Here is a 21177-nt window from a genome sequence, read left to right on the forward strand (position 1 = left end):
GATTTAATTAAGCTACCGTATCTTAAGCCGTGGCCTGGAACGCAGGCTCCACGGGGGCGGCGGCCTCGACAGCCGGCACCACGGGGGCCGTGGGCTCCACGTACGGGCGGTGCACCTCCTCCTTGGGCTCGAGGATGGTGACCACGTCGTCCAGCGCGCGCTTGGGGCCCTGCTTGCCCGTGGGGTCGTGCGGCAGCATGATGGACACCTTGACGCCCAGCACACCCTGGCGCATGAGCACGTGACGCACAGCCGTGTCCACGTACTCGAGCGAGGCGTTACCGGTCTTGACCATGTAGCCCTCGTTGAACTTCATGGCCTTGGCACGCTGCGCGCGCAGCTTGCCCGACACAATGACCTGCACGCCCTTGGCGCCAGCCTCCATGATGAAGCGCACGACCGAGTAACAGGCGCGACGCACGGCAAGGCCGCCCAGCAGACGGTACTTGAGCGACTCGGCCTGGGCCTGCGAGCACAGGCCGCGGTTGGCCACGCGCTCGGCGTACAGCTCCACGGCTCCGTCCGGGAAGTTGAAACGCTTCTGCACGACAGAGGTCAAGGCACGAATGCGCTGGCCCTTCTCGCCGAGCACCTCCTGCGTGCGCGTGGCGCGGATGATGATCTCCGTGCGCATGGGCGTCACGCGCACCTCGACTCCAGAGTAGCCGTCGCCGTACAGCTCACGCTGCAGCAGCTCGTTCAGCTCGGCGTAGAACACACCGTCGGCCACGAATTTGCGCTTCTTCGAGATGTTGGTAGCCATTTTGTCTTCTCTTGGAGATTCCTGAGTGCGCAGCTCGAGGAGCAGGGCGCAGCGAACGGAGCGGATGCCAGCCAATGGTTTTCGTTGTGTGGTGTGCACCACCTGAATGTCGATCGGGCACTACCGTATCTGACAGTTAAGCGGCGTGTACACTGTCGTGGGCGTTATTATTCGCTATTTCTTACGTCACCGCGCCAGGATTACCAAAAGGTGCGTATAATGGACGACAAGGCTGGGGTCTCGACGTCGCGGGCGCTGGCGAGTGACGCGGCTACCAAGCGCCAGCGTATCGAGAGGCTGATCCAGCGCGGAGATCTGCTGGCCAACGCACAGCAAGAACGGCAGCTGGTGGCGGTATGTACGTCACGTACGAGCTGCGTCGCCGACGCGTCTCTTTCAAGGGGTTTCACGGCGCGGCGGTCGTCCTGGACACCCCACGAGGACGCAAAGCTGCGGAACTTAGTGCTGCAATTAGGGCGCAGTAGCTGGAGCGAAATCGCGCTCCATTTCCCGTCCCGAGACCGGAAACGGTGTCGCGAGCGGTTCTTGAATCACTTGGCGCCGTCGCTGTCGACGAGTGCGTGGACTGCACAGGACGACGAGAAGCTGCAGCAATTGCAGCGTACAATGAACTCTCAATGGGCGCAAATGGCTCTGAAGTTCCGCGGCAAGAGCCCGGAGAGTGTCAAGAACCGTTGCTTGATGCTGGCGAGGAGAGCAGCACACAAAGGACCTGCAGATAGGAGGAGAGCACAACCGCAACGCTGGACGACAGCGGAAAAGGAGAAACTGAGGACTCTGGTGACGACCCACGGAGCGAGGAATTGGCTGTTCATTGCGTCGCAGCTTCCGGGGAGGACGGACTTGCAGTGTCTGCAGCAATGGTACCGAACGCTGGACGCCAAGGTGGTGAAAGGCAAAGGGACGTGGACGGAGATGGAGGACCGAGTGTTGGTGGACAAAGTGGCCGAGATCGGGAGGAAGTGGACCGAGGTGAGATGATGCGGTGGGTTCGCGGTGGTGGAGGCTGTGTTGACTGCAACGTGGTCGGTTGCTACATGTGTGCAGGTTGCTGCGTTCTTGCCCGGCAGAATTGGAAACCAGTGCCGCGAGCGGTTTTCGAACCACCTGGACCCGTCGATTAGCACGGTGAGATATCAGCACGTAGTTGTAGTGCTTTGGTGGCATCCTCATGGTGCTGTACGACAGGAGCCGTGGACGACAATGGAAGAGACGACTTTGACAGAGGCCATCGAGAAATACTCAACACAGTGGGGATTGATTGCTGCAGAACTACCCGGACGAAGTGAGAACGCCATCAAGAACCATTGGTACTCGCGCGAACGGCGACGGATGCTAGCGTTAGTGTCTGCGAGCACGCTATCAGCAACAGAGTAGTGCTGACCACCGAGGCATGATGCTCGAGGCAGTTTCTGAGGATGGTGTCGAGATCAAATGAAGAAGTTTGTACATTGTATTGCCGAGGGAGGTGTAGGCTAGAATCTCAACTCCAGACTCGTCCAGACACGGGAAGATACTCATATCCTGTTCCAAGTCTAGGATAGTCTGCAGGCATTGCTCCACTGAGAACCCTTCAAGAACATGCCATGCGGTGTTATGAAAACATCCATTTTAGGTGTCGGGAGCTCGAAGTCGTGTTTGCCATTCCCTCTTTGGCTACGATGGTGTCCGACACGACTTTCCTAACCGAGGTTGAGAGTTTCTTGTCCTCCTGCGACTTGCCTTCACTCCCCTCAACGCAGACACGAAAAGGATCGGGAAAAGACAGCCAGCCACAGCGAAAGCGCTCAAAAGCTACTTTTCACGCTGATCGAGCTACTTCAACTTCATCTAATGCGAACGGAGATAAGGAGGCCAACGCCAATACAGAGGATGCACCGGGGACGAAGCAACGCAAGTCGTATTATAGGCGTCGTCAAATGGAACGTACAAATCTACGACGGCAAGTGATGGAACTGACGGTGGAACTTGAGAGTCGACTGAAGGCCAAGGAAACGGGCAAAGAGCAGTCGCACTGCATGTGGAAGGCACTAGCAAAGTATCAAGCAGAAGAGCGATCGAATGCTGAGAGTCTGCAGCGTCAACTTGGTGCGGCGATTGACGCCCGAGCCGCTTTTATTCATGAGCTTTCAAGGGTATTGCACGACGGAGTCGACAGCTTAGGCGACGACGCGCATTTGATCGACAGTACGCACTCCTCCGATCAACACCAGAGAGTTCGCCCTGACCCAGTCAACAACGCGTGGCACATCGATGGATTCGAAGAGGAATGCGACCAATCTGACAATGAGGACGTGTGGAGAGACTCTGGACACGGGACGAGTATGCTAGAGACCTGCTCATCAGAATTGATCAACACAATACAACCTACCCAACTTGTAATTTCAGCCAGGTACTTGTTGACTTTCAATGCGAGAGCAGGTATTGGTTGACGAGCTCGAAAACTTGACCACAGACGTTGCCTCGTACACTCAGAACTGCTCCATCGATTCAGACGACGTCGAATCCAGGGAGGATGGAGATTCCTACAATCGAGCCGAGCTTGAAAGTTCACGACGTACGAGCAAAGACACGATGCGTCGTGTTCCAGTACGGAAGAACTACACTATACTTGCCGTCTAGCTATCGCTAAGAAGCAACTTTTCAAGCCTCGTCGCAATTTCACCGGCATTCGTGGTGCTCGCGTTGACCACCAAGCCAGCAAACTGCTTTACGGCCGGGTCACGTTCTCCAACTACCGCTCCACTGAAGTTCATTGGGACGTAGCGGGCGCAAAGTCGTAGTAAGGAGTTGTCGTCCCTTTCGGTGGAAGGAGTTAACGTTCCCCACCCGATCTCGTCCGAATGCATACCAGCAAAACCTCCTTCGCCCTCGCCAAAGACGCGCCACACCACCACCATGCGCTTGTCTTCCTGGTACCAGCGGTTTATCACACGAAGAAGGACCGACGCGACCTTGCCCGACTTCAACCGTGATGTGACGCGAAACTTGATGGCCACCGTGCTGCCAGGGTCTTCCATGCCGTCGTAAATCCGTTGGTCTTTCTGTTGATGGAGTCGAAGTGTGTGCTTCAAATTGATGCAAGACTGCTCAAAGTTCGTTGGTATCGCTCGCTTGTCGGTGTAGCGGAAGAACATGTTGCCGTTCTCATCTCTTAGCTCTCGTATAGATATGCCGCACTTGCTGTCTGTAGCGTCGATCCCGAAGGCGTCGAGCACCTCGTCGGTCTGAGCGTAGATGGCGTTGAAGGTTTTCTCCGAAGTCTTGTAAAACTCCGTGTCGAACGACTCCAGTCGCAGCATGGCGGGCTCACAGTGCGTCTCGCGTTCGCTTGTCCGCTGCAAAGTAGTGACGTGAACGAGCTCCTCTTGAGCCAAACCTTGGTACGTCCGAATCAAAGTAGTCTGCGCCGCAAGTGCAGCGCGCAACTGCCGCTGCCGCTTCTCGGAGACTAAGCGTGACTCCAAATGACACGTTGCAACCATTCTCCAGCCCGACATGGACAAGAGTCTGCTTGGCTCCTTGGCCAGTTTTGCTTCGAGCTCTTTTATCTCCTGTTGAAGCAGTTCACGCTCGGCTCGCCGCCGTTTGCGATACACTTGATGCCGGACACGCTCCCCTTTTGTCATGAGCGCTTTAGCCTCGTCACTGGCGTGATCATTACCGTTGCTGTCGACTGCCTGAGGCGATGAACTTTCATTGCCGTGGGCCGCTTGGGTTGACACAAGCGTTGGCAGGTCGCACAAGTCCAAGAAGCCTTCCACTTCGGACAGAAATTCAGCGTCCATGGCTTGATTTGAGCTGATGAGAATGTGGCGAAGACTGCGGCAAGCCCAGAAGCCAGAGCCATGCTGCGGTATAACGCAAAAGCGGATGACGGATGCACAATCCGGATGGTGTAAAGTGTTGCCACGGCTTTAGTCATAACCCGACGACTTTGGGTGCATTGCCAAGCAGGCAACACTCATCTCATCAGAAGTGCCTTGTGCTCACCTCTGCGCCTCCATTCCTCTGGTGCCCGACAGATATGTTGCGTTATCGTGCTCACGCAGTCTATTGCTGACGATGGATCAAGTGAGACCTTGGTGCAATCCTCGTTTGCGAAATGTGTATTGGACATCTGCTTGATGACCTGCTTGGAGTCTGTGCACTGCTCATGACTTCATTGGACCGCGCCTTCTTCTCCACCGTTTAGCACCTTCTCACTCCATGCAGTTTACCTTTGCCAAGTCTGGGTTAGAGAGAGTATCATGAAGCAGGCCACTTCAGTGCTGTTCAGGTTTCAGGAAGACGATGATCCTGAAAACACACAGGCATTCAAGTTTCGAGAACACGTTCGTCGATATCGCGAACCCAATCGCATGGCGGTCCTTTGCCCAGGGCGAGGGGATATTTTCTAGGCTGTATGTTGATGCCATTGGGTGGGGTACTCACCGTCGGAGCTGGTGCTTCGGGAACCGTGATGCATTAATGCATGCGATATATACCCATGCATTTCAGCAAGGTGAAGCTGTTGACAGAGTTACTGCCGCTTCATAAACTCGAAACATTGTTGCGTGCCGAAGCTCGAAATGCTCACGACTACACTGGTAGGTCCAGAAGTCCAAGAAGGCGACACCAAAGTGTGGGAAGCACTTGCACCTCGTCAGCTTCAGAGTCAGTTGGCCTCAGAAGAGGAGCAACGACTTCTTTCTGCAGCGATTAACTCGAAAGCTGCTGCAATTCGCGAGTGTGCTACCATCTCACAGCTAAAAGACTATTTCCCCCAGTCCAAGTGGATTCAAGTGAGCCTTCTGATGCTGCTTTTTACGTGGTCTTTCTCCAAGAACTGGATAGTATCTACGCCAAGACGGACGAGGCTTCGCTGAGTTATGCGATGCGCCGGCACTTTGATTGAAGGCGAGAATTTTCATTTGATTAGATGTTTTTCAAGTCCTGTGGTGACAGTCTCGTTGTTTTCGAGCCCCCATTCGGCCAACTTGCAGTTGAACTGCTTGACGATCGGCTCTTGTGTGGACATGTTGCTGAAGTGCATGGGCACATTGCGCACACACGTTCTGATGACAGTCCCCGCTCTCGCTGTGTCTTGCGTCGGTGTTGCGACGCCCCATCCGGTCTCGTCCGAGTGCATGCCAGTGAACAGCCCCTCGCCCTCGGTGAACAGCCTCCAGACGAGAACCATCCGCGCGTCTTCTTCATACCGACGGATGACGATGCGCTGCAGTGCGGTCCCGACCTGACCGGAGCCCAAGCGAGTTGTAACGCGAAACTTTAGCGCTAACGTGTTGTCCGGGTCTTCTACGTCGTCGAACGGCTCTCGGCTCTCCTGTCGGTGGAACAGATGCGCAGCCTGCCATTGACACTTGCACAGCTCTTGAAAGTCGAACGGCATGGTGATTTTGCCTCGGAACTTTAAGGTACCCGTGTCCAAGTCTTCATCCCAAATCTTGCTAGGGACATTCCAGTTTTCTTCCGCTGACAGTCCCCTGGACTGCAAAGCCCCGTCGGTTTGGGCGTAGACTTCATCCAGATCATGGATGTACGCCGCGAAAATCTCTAAATCGGAAGGCTCCAGTCTGACGCGACTTGGCTGGTAACGAACGGCAGTCTCGTTCTTGCAGATAAGGTGGTAGGTCTCCTCCATGAGTGCTCCTTGGACATGGATTGACTCGTACAATTGTCGTTGCTGCGCCTCGGAGCTCAGCCGAGCTGCTAGTTGTCGCTGTGCGAGCACCTTCCAAGTCGAATCGTACACTACTTTGGCTTGGTGCAGCTCGCCCGTGAGTTTTTCAACCTCCAGCTTCAAGCTGTCTCGTTCAACTTGTCGTCGCGCGCGATGCTCTCTTCGCCTCTTGCGGTCCTTTGCCCTGTCCAGCTCGCGCTTTGTAGCGTTGTCTACGATGTCACTCACCTTGTGATCTAGCCACGACCCAACCCTGTCGTCACCGCCACCATTTATTGTCGGTATATCGCTCGAGGTCAGGAACTTCTCCACCTCAGCGAGGAATGCGGCGTCTGTCGTCGTCATTGTGAAATGGAATGTGTGCCAAACGTGAGCCTACATCGGCGGCTAAACTGCGTAATCAAACCACGATGACCATCGTCGGACAAGGTCTCACTTGAAGTGCAAGCCGGTGTCACAACTAGTACAACGTGTATTATCTGCGGATCAACGTGATTGTCTGCGCTGTTTTCCGTTGCCAAATCAAAAGCCATGCACGTAAACTGCTTCTCTGTCGATTCGCGGTGGGGGTCTGTGGCCTCTTTAAAGTACCAAGCGTATCTACCCTTCGTTGAGCTGCAGGTTTTTGAGCCGCTGCGTGACTTCCAGGTTGTTTTCCGACCCCCATTCGACCAGTTTGCCTGCGAATTGCTTCAGAACGGGTGCACACGTCGCAGCACTGCTGAGGTGCATGGGCACATTGCGGACGCAAGTCGTCATTACAGTGCCTGTCCTGGACGAGCTTCTCACGGGTGTGACCACCCCCCAGCCCGTCTCATCGGCGTGCATGCCAGCAAAGACCCCTTCACCCTCTGTGAACAGCCGCCAGACGATCACCGTGCGCTCGCTCTCTTCGTATCGACGGAGCACAAGTCGCTGCACCACTGAAGCAATCCTGTCTGCGCTCAAGCGGGTCGTAATGCGAAACTTCAGCGCAATCGTGTTCTCTGGGTCGTCCACGTCTTCATACACCTGGCGGCATTCGTTGCGGTGGTGCAACGGTGCAGTGAACCATCGCGAGCGACAAATGTCCCGGTAGTTGAACGGTAGAGTTAGTTTGCCTCTGTACAGGAAGTAACCCGTGTCGGGGTCCTTGATCCACGCCTCACTTGGTTCCTCCCAGTTTGCCTCTGTCGAGTCCAGGTCTCCCGAACGTAAGATCTCTTCGGTCTGAGCGTAGACTCCAGCCAGCTCGTCGAGGTACGCAGCAAATATCGGGTCGCCAGACGGCTCCAGACGAACTCGTTTGTGCTCGTAAGGCACAGCACTAACGTCTCCAGCGAATCGTTCGTCAATCATTGCCCTAAATTGATGTAATAAGGTGCCGTGAACGTCGATCGATCGGCATAGCTGTCGTCGCTCCGTTTCAGCGCTCAACCGGGCAGCGTATTGGCGCTCCGCAAGCTTTCTCCACACCGAAGCGTACAAATTGGGTTCACCGTCTTGGGCCCTTTGCAATGTCTCCGTTAGCTGCTCAAGCTCCTTTTGTAGACTCTCGCGTTCGATTCGGCGGCGCTCGCGATACGCGCTTCTTCTCTTTCGGTCCTTTGCCTTTTCCAGCTCGCGTTTGGTAGCTGCGTCCACTTTGATCTTTACCTTGAAAGTGAGGCTTGGCCGTAGAGAAACAATGTCGGCCACCCGTTCCGATGGAGTTGTGCTTGTGCTTGTCGGTAATACCTCCTTGCTGTCGCTCCCGCTGTCATGTGGTGCCAGGATGGCCGGCAGCGTGCAAGAACCCAAGAAGTTCTCCACCTCGTCGAGGAACGCTTCGTCAGACGTCGTCATGGTCGAATTGAAAATGTGTCGCACTCACTTTACCATTATCCGGTTCCTGTCGGACAAGGTTTACCAATTTACCTATCATCTCGGCTGTTGACGGGTGGCAGTGATTACAAGCTCAGTGCCGCCTGTCGGCATAAGCTGATGACAATGCGCCGTGTGCCGCGTCGTCGAGTTTGTGGTACAGCTCTCGATCTTCTTGTCGATGCAGCAGGAACTGCAAGTGTCCGTAGTTGGTGTATGCGTCCAGCGAGAGTGACGAACTCAATCCGATTGCTGCCGGCTAGTCCGGGCCTTTACATCAAGCGCTTCATTGCTGGACAGTGGAGACGCAAGAGGAAGGCCTCCGCCGCTGAGAAGAGGGCCAACTCGGTCGTCGTCATGCATCCCGCCCGCAATTTCTCCAGCGGCGGCGACGGCAAAATGGCAAGGAATACTCCCTGCAGACGATCAATCTGCAGACAACCGAGGCATGGTCTCTTCGCCGATTGTAAGCTGTGCAATGCATCAGACCTGACTTCGGGATGACATCTCTCTGGCGCCAAGGCGATTGGCGACAGGACAAAAGTCTCCGGTCGGAAGTTATAGAGGCTCCGTTCGAGTGTCGACTGCAACGCGAACAGGATCCCTTCACATTGTGAATCACAACGGTCTCCCCAGTATCCCATGAACATGGGCCACGATGAACCTTTATCGTGTCGATCGAGGTGCTCAACTGTGGGCAGATCTTCTCGCTCAACAACATGGCAAAGCTCGCGACTCGATCAATATGCACGAGGTATCCCGATATCGTATATCACCTCGCACCGTTTCTCCGTACCAGCCGAACTCCACGAGACCTTGGCTCTATCTGCCCTCATTCATCGATCCCTTGGCAGTCTCGAAGGGGTCTGAGCGGTGGCCAGGATGCAGCTCCTCGCTGCGCTTTCGATGCTTGCAGCGATGTGTCTGCAAGTGGTGTCGGGGGTGGAGGCGTCCGCCACCTCGTACATGATGCAGACCACCACCATCTACACAGACGCCACTTGCAGCGGACCCGCGGTGAACGTGCTAGTGCTCGAGAACGACAATTGTTCCGCCAATCCGTGCTCGCTCCGAGGTTTCGGGGACAATTCGGACTACTACAAGGCCGTCACTTGCTACTCGGCCGACAGCTACTCGTACGACCCGATGGGCGACCTGTTCCAGGGCAAAGCGTTCATCGAAGGACAAGCGTACAGCAACGTCAACTGCACGGACGACGCGTATTTGTATCGACAAGGCCTGGTTGTTGGGGGTTGCGAGCCGTTCACGACGAGACACAACCACAGCGTCAGTGTCACGCTTAGCAGCGACGGCTCGGCAGCCTTGATCATGTTCAACAACACGGACTGCACTGAGCCTCCGATCACGACGTATGCGTTGGGCAACGAGACGCTGACCAACCACCTCTGCTACGAAGGAATCAGCAACACGGGCCTGGTCCAAGTCATTGCAAAGTACTTTGTTTACCAAGACTATGACTCGAGCGGGTCGTCGAATATGGTGGGGACAACAGAGTCGGAGGGTTCTAGTGACACTGCTACACTCGTGGGGGTTGTGGGGGCTGTGGGGGTTGTCGTCTTGGTGGTTGCTGTATTAATTGGTCGAAAGCTTAAGGCCAACAAGCGCCTTGAAAGAGACGATACCTTGGCTATGATGGAGGTGCGACCAGGCTCGTCCTACCTGAAGTCAAGCAAGACCGAGCATTCCAGCAACAGGACGACTATGCCGGTGCAGACTGGTGATCGAGCTTGGGACGACGACACTATCGTGGCAGCTCGGATACCGCGCGACAAGGTGGTTGTGGAGACTTTAGTGAGTCGTGGGGCTTTCGGGGAGGTGTACAAGGGCACCTACAACGGCCAACGGGTTGCGATCAAAATGCTTCGTACAGACAGTCGACGGAGCATCCCCCACGTGAGCGCGTTCATGGCGGAGGTGAAGATGACTGCCGTGATGGACCACCCGCACATTGTCAAGTTCGTCGGGGTGGCTTGGGACTCGTTGTCGGACCTCTGCTCCGTGACGGAATTCATGGATGGAGGGGACTTGAAGGCGCTGCTAGCAATGTACGCAGAGCAAAGTCACCCGGAAGGCTTCGACCCCACCAAAGTCAGGATCGCGCTGCATGTGGCCCACGCACTCACGTATCTGCACTCTCTGGACCCGCCCGTGATCCATCGAGACCTCAAGTCCAAGAACATTTTGCTCAGCCAGGAGCTGGATGCAAAACTGACCGACTTCGGTATCTCCCGAGAACGGATCGACGAGACCATGACGGCTGGAGTGGGGACGTCGTTGTGGATGGCCCCGGAAGTGATGCTAGGCAATGCGTACGACGAGCTGGCAGACATGTTCTCGTTCGGAGTGGTGCTATCCGAGCTCTCGACGCACACAGCGCCGTACTCTCACGCCAGACTTCGATCCAGCTCTGTGCCTCGCACCGTCATCTTGCAAAACGTAGCCGCCGGCAAGTTGAGCGTCGAGTTCTCGGGCGCTGGGCCAGAGACGATGGTGGAGCTGGGAAGAGCGTGCGTCTCGATGGACCCGCGAGACAGACCCACCGCAGCCGAAGCGTTGTACAGACTCCACAAAGTCTTGACGCTGGAGTACCGAGTAGAGTGAGTGAGGTAGCGGTCAAATAAACTGCACACGTATACCCCATGGCATTGATATCACGTCTTCCCGCGAAAAGGTCAGACGGGAATTGGTACAACGCGTCAAACGTGACTTGGCTCCACCAAACGATGCGCCGGTGGGATGCAATCACCTGACAATACCCGGTTCATTCTCGATTTCTCCTCTTGGTGGGCACATAATGCAGTCGGTGAATTATTTCTCGGACGCGTACTGTGCCTCTCCGGTTTACTCGGCGGCCACCACATTAGCGGATTGCTCCAGTTCCGCCTGCACTTCGGCGATTACAAGCTCGGGGACGTACTACACCTCCACCACGTGTCCGTCGGACGGGCTTTCAGGTGCAGCGGAAGTATTCGGCGACACGGGGTATCTCCTAGCCGATGTCTACATTGAGGCAGACTGTGAGACTTCGTATGGACAAGACGCTTTTCTCGCCTCGGGGGACTGCGAGATGTCTGGAGACGGGAGCTCTGTGATCGCAACGCTGTTCACCAATGGGTCAGCCAAGCTCCAGTACTTCGTGGACTCGGCGTGCTCGATCTCCATCGTTGAGACCATTTACATTAGTGAAGATCTACTCACGAGCCACACGTGCTATACTGGCACCAAATACTACTCGAACTCGGGGGGATCGGCCACAAACGGCGTCGGTAGCTCGACTGTGAGTGCAGCCAGCACGTCCTCGAGTGGTGGGGGTACGACGACAACCGGAGGAAGCACGACGACTACCAGTAGCACGTTCTTGGACTCCAGTGGCACGACGACAACCGACGGAAGCGGCTCGTCGAGCTCGTCCAGTGTGAGCGTCGGCCTCATTGCGGGGATCGCTGGCGGGTGCATCATTCTCCTGTTGATTGCCATCGGATGTTGCTGCTGCTGGCGGAGACGCCGCAAGAACACGCAGCAGCAGAATGTGCACGTGAACATTCCGAGTCCCATGGCTTATGAGCAAATCGTGACTCCAGTCACTCAGTTCCGTGACAAGCCTCGAAGTTCGGCGAAGCGGACCACGGAGACGGAGACGCTCTCGAGCAACGGCGGAACGATAATGAGCAAGTTATGGGACGACGAAGCCATCATTGCGGCAAGAATCCCCAAAGAGAAAGTCCTCGTTGGGCGTCTTATCAACAGAGGAGGATTCGGTGAGGTGTATGCTGGCACGTACAACGGACAACCTGTCGCTGTCAAGATGCTGCTGCCAGAGCGAAAGAAGAGCCTCACACAAGTCAACGCCTTCCTCTCTGAGGTGAAACTCATGACCACGCTTGAACACCCGCATATCGTTCAGTTTGTTGGCGTTGCGTGGGACTCACTCACCGACTTGTGTGTCGTTACCGAGTTCATGACCACCGATCTGAAAGCTTTGCTGTCCCAGTACGAGGAGCAGAGTCTGCCCGTCGGATTCGACCATGACAAGGTGAAGGTAGCTCTTCACGTGGCCCACGCGCTCACGTACTTGCACTCGTGTGCTCCTCCTGTGATCCACCGCGATCTCAAGTCGAGCAACATCTTACTCAACCAGGCCATGGATGCCAAGGTGACGGACTTTGGGATCTCTCGCGAACGCATCGATGCAACGATGACTGCTGGCGTTGGTACGTCGCTGTGGATGGCACCGGAGGTGATGCTGGGCGAGCGCTACGACGACAAGGCAGACATGTTTTCGTTCGGCGTGGTGCTGTCTGAATTGGACCAGCACACAACGCCGTACGCTTTCGCGAAGAACAACTCTCGCTCCAGCCAAAAGATGGCTGATGCTGCTATCTTTCAAATGGTGGCCATGGGCAAACTCCGCGTCCAGTTCTCGGGTTTCGGTCCTTCGTCAATGGTGGAGCTGGGCTTTGCGTGTGTGTCTGTGGACCCGAAGCAGCGACCGACGGCGGCGGAAGCGCTGTATCGACTACAGAAGATCTTGGCTAACGAGTTGTAGGAACACAGAAAAATACGTCCACAAGTCTTAAGCTTATGACTGTGCTGCTCTGACCAACAATCTCTGCTTTGACTCAAGATGATTTCAGCGATCTGTTGCATCGACTGCTCTCTCTGGCAAACTTTCTTCCGCCGCATCTGTCAAGTCGCTGACACTGGTCGTCCCGCTGTTCGTGAGGCTCCATTGTAATCTGCTAGAGCCGTGGGTGTCTCTTCGGGAACGGCTAACAGGGTCACGGGTAGAGGAAGGGAAACACTGCAAGTTGAGGTCACACGTCGAGTGTTCCTGGCTTGTCGTAGGTCGCTGGTTGCAGCATACTGTACCCATTATTCGCACCGAAAACGTTTTCCCGCAAGCAGCTACAGTAGTACCCACGTTCTCTTCAACGAGTCTTGGCTCCATTCGTTGGACGGTCATCAACCGACCCCAACCGACTCCACTCGTCATTCTCGATTTCTCCTCTTGGTCATGCAGTCAGTGAATTATTTCTCGGATGCGTCCTGCTCCTCTCCAGTTTACTTGGAGGCCACCGCGACGTCGAGCTGCGTCTCAGCGGACTGCACCGCCACGACGACGACCTCGGGGGACTACTACACCACGATGACGTGTCCGTCGGATGGACTTACAGGCGCTTCGGACGTATTCGGCACCACGGCCTACCTGGTGGACGACATGTACATCGAGACGGACTGCGTGACCCCCTACTACCTACTCGCCTACGTGGCCTCGGGGGAGTGTCAGTCGTCTGGCAGTGGGAGTGCTGCAATCGCCACGCTCTTCTCCAATGGATCGGCCCAGCTCAAGCTGTACGTGGACTCGACGTGTTCGACCGCCATCTCCACCACTTCCATTACCGACCTAACGGGCACCACGTGCTCCGCTGGAAACAAATACTACTCCAACTATGTCGGGTCGTCAACAAGTGGTGCATCTAGCGGCTCGACGGCAAGTAGTACAACAAGCGGATCAACTGTGAGTGCAGGCAGCACGACGAGTACCAGTAGCACGTTCTTGGACTCCAGTGGCACGACGACAACCGACGGAAGCGGCTCGTCGAGCTCGTCCAGTGTGAGCGTCGGCCTCATTGCGGGGATCGCTGGCGGGTGTATCATTCTCCTGTTGATTGCCATCGGATGTTGCTGCTGCTGGCGGAGACGCCGCAAGAACACGCAGCAGCAGAATGTGCACGTGAACATTCCGAGTCCCGTGGCTTATGAGCAAATCGTGACTCCAGTCACTCAGTTCCGCGACAAGCCTCGAAGTTCGGCGAAGCGGACCACGGAGACGGAGACGCTCTCGAGCAACGGCGGAACGATAATGAGCAAGTTATGGGACGACGAAGCCATCATTGCGGCAAGAATCCCCAAAGAGAAAGTCCTCGTTGGGCGTCTTATCAACAGAGGAGGATTCGGTGAGGTGTATGCTGGCACGTACAACGGACAACCTGTCGCTGTCAAGATGCTGCTGCCAGAGCGAAAGAAGAGCCTCACACAAGTCAACGCCTTCCTCTCTGAGGTGAAACTCATGACCACGCTTGAACACCCGCATATCGTTCAGTTTGTTGGCGTTGCGTGGGACTCACTCACCGACTTGTGTGTCGTTACCGAGTTCATGACCACCGATCTGAAAGCTTTGCTGTCCCAGTACGAGGAGCAGAGTCTGCCCGTCGGATTCGACCATGACAAGGTGAAGGTAGCTCTTCACGTGGCCCACGCGCTCACGTACTTGCACTCGTGTGCTCCTCCTGTGATCCACCGCGATCTCAAGTCGAGCAACATCTTACTCAACCAGGCCATGGATGCTAAGGTGACGGACTTTGGGATCTCTCGCGAACGCATCGATGCAACGATGACTGCTGGCGTTGGTACGTCGCTGTGGATGGCACCGGAGGTGATGCTGGGCGAGCGCTACGACGACAAGGCAGACATGTTTTCGTTCGGCGTGGTGCTGTCTGAATTGGACCAGCACACAACGCCGTACGCTTTCGCGAAGAATAACTCTCGCTCCGGTCAAAAGCTGCCTGATGCTGCTATCCTTCAAATGGTGGCCATGGGCAAACTCCGCGTCCAGTTCTCGGGTTTCGGTCCTTCGTCAATGGTGGAGTTGGGCTTTGCGTGTGTGTCTGTGGACCCGAAGCAGCGACCGACGGCGGCGGAAGCGCTGTATCGACTGCAGAAAATCTTGGCTAACGAGTTGTAGGAACACAGAAGTAAATCCACGAGTCTTATGACTCTAGTAACAATCAACAATCCATTACTAGTGTGTTTTCCAGACGAGCTCCGCACGCTGAAGGTATTGACTCTGGACTCTCGTGGAAGCTCTTGTGGAGAAAAGTATGATCTCTAGACTCTTCTACCAAACTCCGGACAGTTTCAACGTGCCAGTGTCCAGTCCTTCGCTGGCCTTTAGTGCAATGCGGTCTTGGGTACATGTGCACCCAAGTTTGCTATTCGTGAAGGCTGCTGCTCCATTCCACGATTGATCTAAAGCACACTACCAAAGCACCGGAATCGGCCATGCAATCGGAGAATGTCTACTCCGAGTCTTCTTGCAGCTCGGTTCCGATCTCCATGTCTATCGTGGAGGCTTCGAGTTGTGCGAGTTCCGATTGTGCTTCGACGTACATCGGCACCGAGTTGTTCTACACAGCGATAGCTTGTCCTTCAAACGCCAAGTCGTACGCGGCCAGCACCTACGGAAGCACCAAATACCTGCTCGTCGACGTCTACAGCGAGACCGAGTGCACCACCTTCGCAGGAACGGCGGTGGTGGCTGCAACGGGCACTTGTGAGGTCATCGGCACTACAGGACAGGGGGTCATCACAACGGTGTTCTCCAACGGCTCGGCCCAGCTGGAGTACTTCATGGACGCTTCGTGCATCTACAGTTCCAGTTCGCCGTACATTATTAGCAAGGACCTGCTCACGAGCCACGCGTGCTTCCAAGGCTTCAAACTCTACTCAAACGCGGACGGAGCATCGAGTAGTGGAGTTACTGGAAGCAGTAGTGGCAGCTCGGTCGGTGTTATCATCGGAATCATCGCTGGGGTACTTATCCTCCTCCTTCTGATCGCAGGGATCCTATGCTGGCGATGCCGTCGCAACAAGAGCAAGCCGGAGCAGCAGCATGTGCAGACCCCTGGAGTTTTCGACCAAGCTGTCGCGTCGTCCGATCATTTCTATCGGGTGCCAATCACCCCGCAGAAGACCGGCACCGCTTCCACTACACTCGCCAGCTCGGATGGCGTACTTCCGAGCAAGCTCTGGGACGACGAAGCTATCATCGCTGCAAGAATCCCCAAAGAGAAAGTCCTCGTTGGGCGTCTTATCAACAGAGGAGGATTTGGAGAAGTATATGCTGGCACGTACAACGGACAACCCGTTGCTATCAAGATGCTGCTGCCAGAGCGAAAGAAGAACCTCGCGCAGGTCAACGCCTTCCTCTCTGAGGTGAAGCTCATGACCATGCTAGAACACCCGCATATCGTTCAGTTTGTTGGCGTTGCGTGGGACTCACTCACCGACTTGTGTGTCGTTACCGAGTTCATGACCATCGACTTGAAGGCATTGCTGTCCAAGTTCGAGGAGCAGAATCTGCCCGTCGGATTCGACCATGACAAGGTGAAGGTAGCACTTCACGTGGCCCACGCGCTCACGTACTTGCACTCGTGTGCTCCTCCCGTGATCCACCGCGATCTCAAGTCGAGCAACATCTTACTCAACCAGGCTATGGATGCTAAGGTGACGGACTTTGGGATCTCTCGCGAACGCATCGATGCAACGATGACTGCTGGCGTTGGTACGTCGCTGTGGATGGCACCGGAGGTGATGCTGGGCGAGCGCTACGACGACAAGGCAGACATGTTTTCGTTCGGCGTGGTGCTGTCCGAGCTCGATCTACACGCGCTCCCCTACGCCCACGCGAAACATAACAGCGCCTCGGGCCAACGACTTACCGACCCTGCAATTCTGCAAATGGTGGCGGCTGGGAAACTCCGGGTGCAGTTCTCGCAAGCCGCTCCAGAGTCGATGGTGCAGTTGGGAATCGCTTGCGTTTCGACAGACCCGAAGCAACGACCAACAGCAGCTGAAGCGCTGTATCGCCTGCAAACGATATTGAGTCAAGAGATGTAGGAGCGCGTTGTTTGGCGCTAAGTTGTGGTAAAAGGCTCGGCCATAATCATCGTCGTTAATCAGCGAGAGCCCATCTAGCAAAGAGATCCCGAACCTATTGTTGCGATTCAATATACAACTCGATATGTTTTGCTGTTAGCAAATCGAGGATCGATCATGGGAATGGATACTTGCAGCTCGATTTGAACAGACTTTGCGGGCTGCAACGTGCAGTCTTCACTATGCAACCCATGCGACGCTGCCTGATCACGCTTGAGTCGAAGTCTCGGGCGTCTTGGCAACAAAAGACAACACCGCGTCCGTCCATTTACAGACTTTACGTCCAGTTCCCGCTGCTCCAATTGTTCATTCTCGAATTCAAGCTTGAAACACACAGATCACTCAGTTCCTCGGAACCCGAATCTGCAAGTGAAAAGGGTCTCGATGCAGTCGACGGAGGTCTATTCAGACTCGTCGTGCGGCTCACTAGTGTCGCTGACTGGCATTTCAAGTGGGTCCTGCACGGCTTCAGACTGTACGGCGACTACCGTTGGAAGCAGCACATACTACACTACAACGACCTGTACCTCGAACATTTACGCACATGCAGAGGATGTGTACGGCGACACCGACTATTTGCTGATGGACATCTACAGCGGCACCGACTGCACCACGTACATCGACACGACAGGGGTTACTGCATCGGGCGACTGTGAAGTTGCAGGCACTGACGGTCAGAGTGTGATCGCTGCGCTGTACTCGAACGGATCTGCGCAGTTGACGTACTACCTCGACGCCTCGTGCGTCTACCCAGCTTCGAGCTCCTTCTCAGTCACTGCAAATGATATCACAAGCCACACGTGCTCCAGCGGAAGGAAGTTCTACTCAAGCGCAGGTGGTTCCGCTACAAACGGCGTCGGTTCTAGTGCGACCAGCAGCTCAGGCACTTCATCTTCATCCGCCACCAGTGACAGCAGCTCCGGACTAGGCGCGGGAGTGATCGCAGGGATCATTGTCGGTGGTTTGTTTGTTCTGCTGCTCGTTGGTGCTCTTCTCTATCGACGATGCCGGCGACGCCAAAATCGCAACCAGGGTGAAGCTCCTCCGAATTTCAGCCACACGAACGACCTGAGAGAGGCTTTCTACGAGGCCCAGTCGAGCCCCGCGAAAGCTCGTAGCGTGACGGCCGCCACTTCCGTCTCGGACAGGCGTAGTCCCACCAAACTATGGGACGACGATGTCATTGTCGGGGCTCGTATTCCTCGCGAGAAAGTCAAGTTTCAGAAACTGATCAACCGAGGAGGGTATGGAGAAGTCTACGTCGGCAGCTACAACGGCAGACAAGTCGCGGTGAAGATGCTGCTCCCGGAAACGAAGAAAACGATGTCCCAAGTGAACGCTTTCCTGAGCGAGGTCAAGCTGATGGCGAGTCTAGACCACCCTCGCATCGTCTCGTTCATCGGTGTTGCGTGGGACCAGCTCATCGATATCTGCGTCGTTTCCGAGTACATGGCAGGCGGGGACCTCAAAGTTCTGTTGACCGAGTTCGACAAGCAAGGTCACCCCGTGGGCTTCGACCACACCAAGGTCAAGATCGCGCTCCACGTTTCAATTGCGCTGACGTACTTGCACTCGTGTGCGCCTCCAGTAATTCACCGTGATCTCAAGTCCAAGAACATTTTGCTGGACGAGGCAATGGACGCCAAGGTGACGGACTTCGGCATTTCTCGGGAGCGCATTGACGCAACAATGACAGGAGGAATCGGAACTTCCTTCTGGATGGCGCCCGAGGTGATGATGGGCGAGCGGTACGACGACAAGGCAGACATGTTCTCGTTCGGCGTGGTGCTCTCCGAGCTCGATTCGCACGTCACGCCGTATGCTTTATCAAGGAGCAACAGTACCACGTCGTCGTCGTCCCATCAAAACAAACTCCCTCATGCGGCGATTCTCCAAATGGTGGCGGCTGGGAAACTGCGCGTCCACTTTTCTGAGGCAGGTCCGCAATCCATTGTTGATCTGGGCCTCTCGTGTGTGTCATTAGACCCGACAGAGCGACCAACGGCAGCTGAAGCATTATATAAGCTTCAACAAGTCCTGAAGGAACTATAGTCTCGTGTGAACAATCAATGAATGGAGCTACTGTAGCACTGTTTGCATTACCGACGCAACAACGACTGTAGGCTTCATATTATGAAGCCTTGGGATGCCTTTTCCTAATTCTCGTGTACGAAAAGCCTTCACTTTCCTGTTCAAGTTGCCGTTCACCGAAAGGAAACCCGCAGAGAAAGCTACTCAGTATTCAATTTGAGTTCCAGACAGCTAAGGAAACCATGAGCAATCAGGAGAGACATGAAATCCGAAATCCGACGAAAATAAGCTCATTGCTTAGAAAACAACATATAAACCCGGCGAATTCACGATGTAAATTCCGACTTGCACACCCACATTGCTGCAGGAAGGGAACATAGCACGCTTGCTGTCATATCACGTCCAGATATTGCGGTTTAAGTTGTGAGCCCCGGCATTGAAGCCGGCCTACGATCTGTTTCCCGCAGGGCAGAGCACAAACCCGAACTCCTTGGCTTTGAGGCACCCCAGTCTGGTTCGTCCTTGAGTGTGGTAGCTCATGCATACGCCGTGGCCCCACAGATCATCCATTATTCCTTCGTTAGCGTCCCAGAGCCCGTCCTCGTCACGGGGTATCCCGACAATGCACATGTCAAACGATAGTTCTATCTCGTCCAAGGGGAAACCAGCGGCCGCCAAGTTTATCCTCATGTCAATTAGCTCCTCTTTGAAGCTCGTGTAGGCGAGCCCGGACAGCCCCACGGATGATCCTTCCCAGACCCCCTTGGCTTCTTCCTTGATACCGAGCCATTGCCCGATGGCAGTGACTTCCAGTGTGTTGGCGTTGGAAGCGCCTCTAGTTACGGGGCCTAGAGTGACGTTGAATAGACCATAATTCGTGGGAATTGGTGTCGAGTCGTGCTCCAGATCGTCGTCCAGCACAGCATTTAGACGGATTGCTCGAATTGGGGCCGAGCTGAAGCTGATCATGGTGGCGTCTGGCTCGCAAATGGGATAATGATTCATTACAGGCGATCAGCCTGCTTTTACATCGAACTCCGCTGCTTTGTTGACTCAAGCTGCACGTCAAGAGATCGCACCCTCGTAGTTGAAGCTTACCATACCACACTAGGTGGCAAACATCAACAAAACAATGGCGAGGCATCCACGAAAAAGCTACATTTGAAGCGAGATAATGAAACTACCATAGCATAAGCGGAGGCACCTCAAAGTTTGCATGTCGGCTACTTCCATCGCGCCTTCATTGAAGGCAGCTTGAAATAATTAGCCAAGAAAATCTGAGCGTAGAGCTCGGTCTTTAGGAACTTCAACAGAGTTTCATGATCAGTGTCGTCAACTCGTACCATATCGATGCTTGATGCTTTTCAACAAATGTAGAAGCCATCCCAAGTGAATCATTATCGAATCCGCCATCCAGAGGAGAAGCAGATTGACCCAGACATGAGAAGGTGTAGCCTCCATCACACGCGTCGTCCGAGTGAATGCAACCGCCAAAGACCACGGACAGGACGCGATCAACACTAAGTTCGGGCTCTTCGGGATCACTCTTGGCCCTCTAACCAGTCATTCCAGCAACAACACACTGGAAGTCACGGAAATTGGGGGCTGGCTGGGCATCAAAGAAGAGGCCAAGGAACTCTGGGGAGGGGTGTCTGTGGGGCTATCAGGCTTCACCGTCACGAGCTTCCAAGAGAAGTTCGAGGAAATCAAGAGCGACCTGAAAGCTGCTGGCTTCCCCGTCACCAACATGGAAACTTCCGTTGATTTCTGCATCGCCGGGTTGCCGAGAGATGAGGAGAAGCTCCTGGTTGCGAACGCACAGTTGTAGGAAATGCTGTGGGAAATGGAGTTGAGCTTGAGTTACCATACGCGTGGACGCACTCGCATGGGATGCGAGGAGGCCGACAAGTTTGAGTTTCTGCGACTCGACGGCACCGACAAGTTGTTCGAAGCTTTCAACGCCAAGCTGCAACTCTGAAAGCTGCCTAGTTCGTAAGCTTTGGCAGTGTGTCTCTCTTTTCCGACTCAACCCTTCCTCTTCCTCACATTTGAGCGGCGCAACGTGCACTCAATTAAAAGCTACTTCAAGTACAAAATA

At 54.9% G+C, this 21177-nt stretch overlaps 9 protein-coding genes across 9 annotated transcripts; 4 read left to right on the forward strand and 5 right to left on the reverse strand.

Moving 5' to 3' along the window:
* Positions 1-22: 22 nt before the first annotated feature.
* KRP23_11061 (40S ribosomal protein S3-1) lies at positions 23-763 on the reverse strand (the record flags this gene model as incomplete). Its single annotated transcript, XM_067881576.1, has 1 exon — positions 23-763. The coding sequence occupies one exon, from the start codon at positions 761-763 to the stop codon at positions 23-25; it is 741 nt and encodes a 246-aa protein (XP_067740872.1).
* Positions 764-982: 219 nt separating this feature from the next.
* On the forward strand, positions 983-2161 carry KRP23_11062 (Transcription factor MYB3R-4; the record flags this gene model as incomplete). The annotated part of the gene is made up of 3 exons (XM_067881577.1): positions 983-1756; positions 1832-1912; positions 1973-2161. The coding sequence occupies 3 exons, from the start codon at positions 983-985 to the stop codon at positions 2159-2161; spliced, it is 1044 nt and encodes a 347-aa protein (XP_067740873.1).
* A 1241-nt stretch (positions 2162-3402) lies between these two features.
* KRP23_11063 (uncharacterized protein) lies at positions 3403-4572 on the reverse strand (the record flags this gene model as incomplete). The annotated part of the gene is made up of 1 exon (XM_067881578.1): positions 3403-4572. The coding sequence occupies one exon, from the start codon at positions 4570-4572 to the stop codon at positions 3403-3405; it is 1170 nt and encodes a 389-aa protein (XP_067740874.1).
* Positions 4573-5693: 1121 nt separating this feature from the next.
* On the reverse strand, positions 5694-6812 carry KRP23_11064 (uncharacterized protein; the record flags this gene model as incomplete). The annotated part of the gene is made up of 1 exon (XM_067881579.1): positions 5694-6812. The coding sequence occupies one exon, from the start codon at positions 6810-6812 to the stop codon at positions 5694-5696; it is 1119 nt and encodes a 372-aa protein (XP_067740875.1).
* A 255-nt stretch (positions 6813-7067) lies between these two features.
* KRP23_11065 (uncharacterized protein) lies at positions 7068-8291 on the reverse strand (the record flags this gene model as incomplete). The annotated part of the gene is made up of 1 exon (XM_067881580.1): positions 7068-8291. The coding sequence occupies one exon, from the start codon at positions 8289-8291 to the stop codon at positions 7068-7070; it is 1224 nt and encodes a 407-aa protein (XP_067740876.1).
* Positions 8292-9191: 900 nt separating this feature from the next.
* On the forward strand, positions 9192-12958 carry KRP23_11066 (uncharacterized protein; the record flags this gene model as incomplete). The annotated part of the gene is made up of 3 exons (XM_067881581.1): positions 9192-10121; positions 11131-12002; positions 12955-12958. 3 exons carry the CDS (start codon positions 9192-9194, stop codon positions 12956-12958), a joined length of 1806 nt encoding a protein of 601 aa, XP_067740877.1.
* A 386-nt stretch (positions 12959-13344) lies between these two features.
* Positions 13345-15222, forward strand: KRP23_11067 (uncharacterized protein; the record flags this gene model as incomplete). The annotated part of the gene is made up of 2 exons (XM_067881582.1): positions 13345-14137; positions 15149-15222. 2 exons carry the CDS (start codon positions 13345-13347, stop codon positions 15220-15222), a joined length of 867 nt encoding a protein of 288 aa, XP_067740878.1.
* A 170-nt stretch (positions 15223-15392) lies between these two features.
* On the forward strand, positions 15393-17009 carry KRP23_11068 (uncharacterized protein; the record flags this gene model as incomplete). Its single annotated transcript, XM_067881583.1, has 2 exons — positions 15393-15923; positions 16881-17009. The coding sequence occupies 2 exons, from the start codon at positions 15393-15395 to the stop codon at positions 17007-17009; spliced, it is 660 nt and encodes a 219-aa protein (XP_067740879.1).
* Positions 17010-19526: 2517 nt separating this feature from the next.
* KRP23_11069 (uncharacterized protein) lies at positions 19527-20048 on the reverse strand (the record flags this gene model as incomplete). The annotated part of the gene is made up of 1 exon (XM_067881584.1): positions 19527-20048. One exon carries the CDS (start codon positions 20046-20048, stop codon positions 19527-19529), a length of 522 nt encoding a protein of 173 aa, XP_067740880.1.
* Positions 20049-21177: the final 1129 nt, after the last annotated feature.

Source organism: Phytophthora ramorum (genome assembly GCF_020800215.1).
Source record: "Phytophthora ramorum isolate Pr-102 chromosome Unknown Phyram_PR-102_s0011, whole genome shotgun sequence".
NCBI classification, from domain to species: domain Eukaryota; phylum Oomycota; class Peronosporomycetes; order Peronosporales; family Peronosporaceae; genus Phytophthora; species Phytophthora ramorum.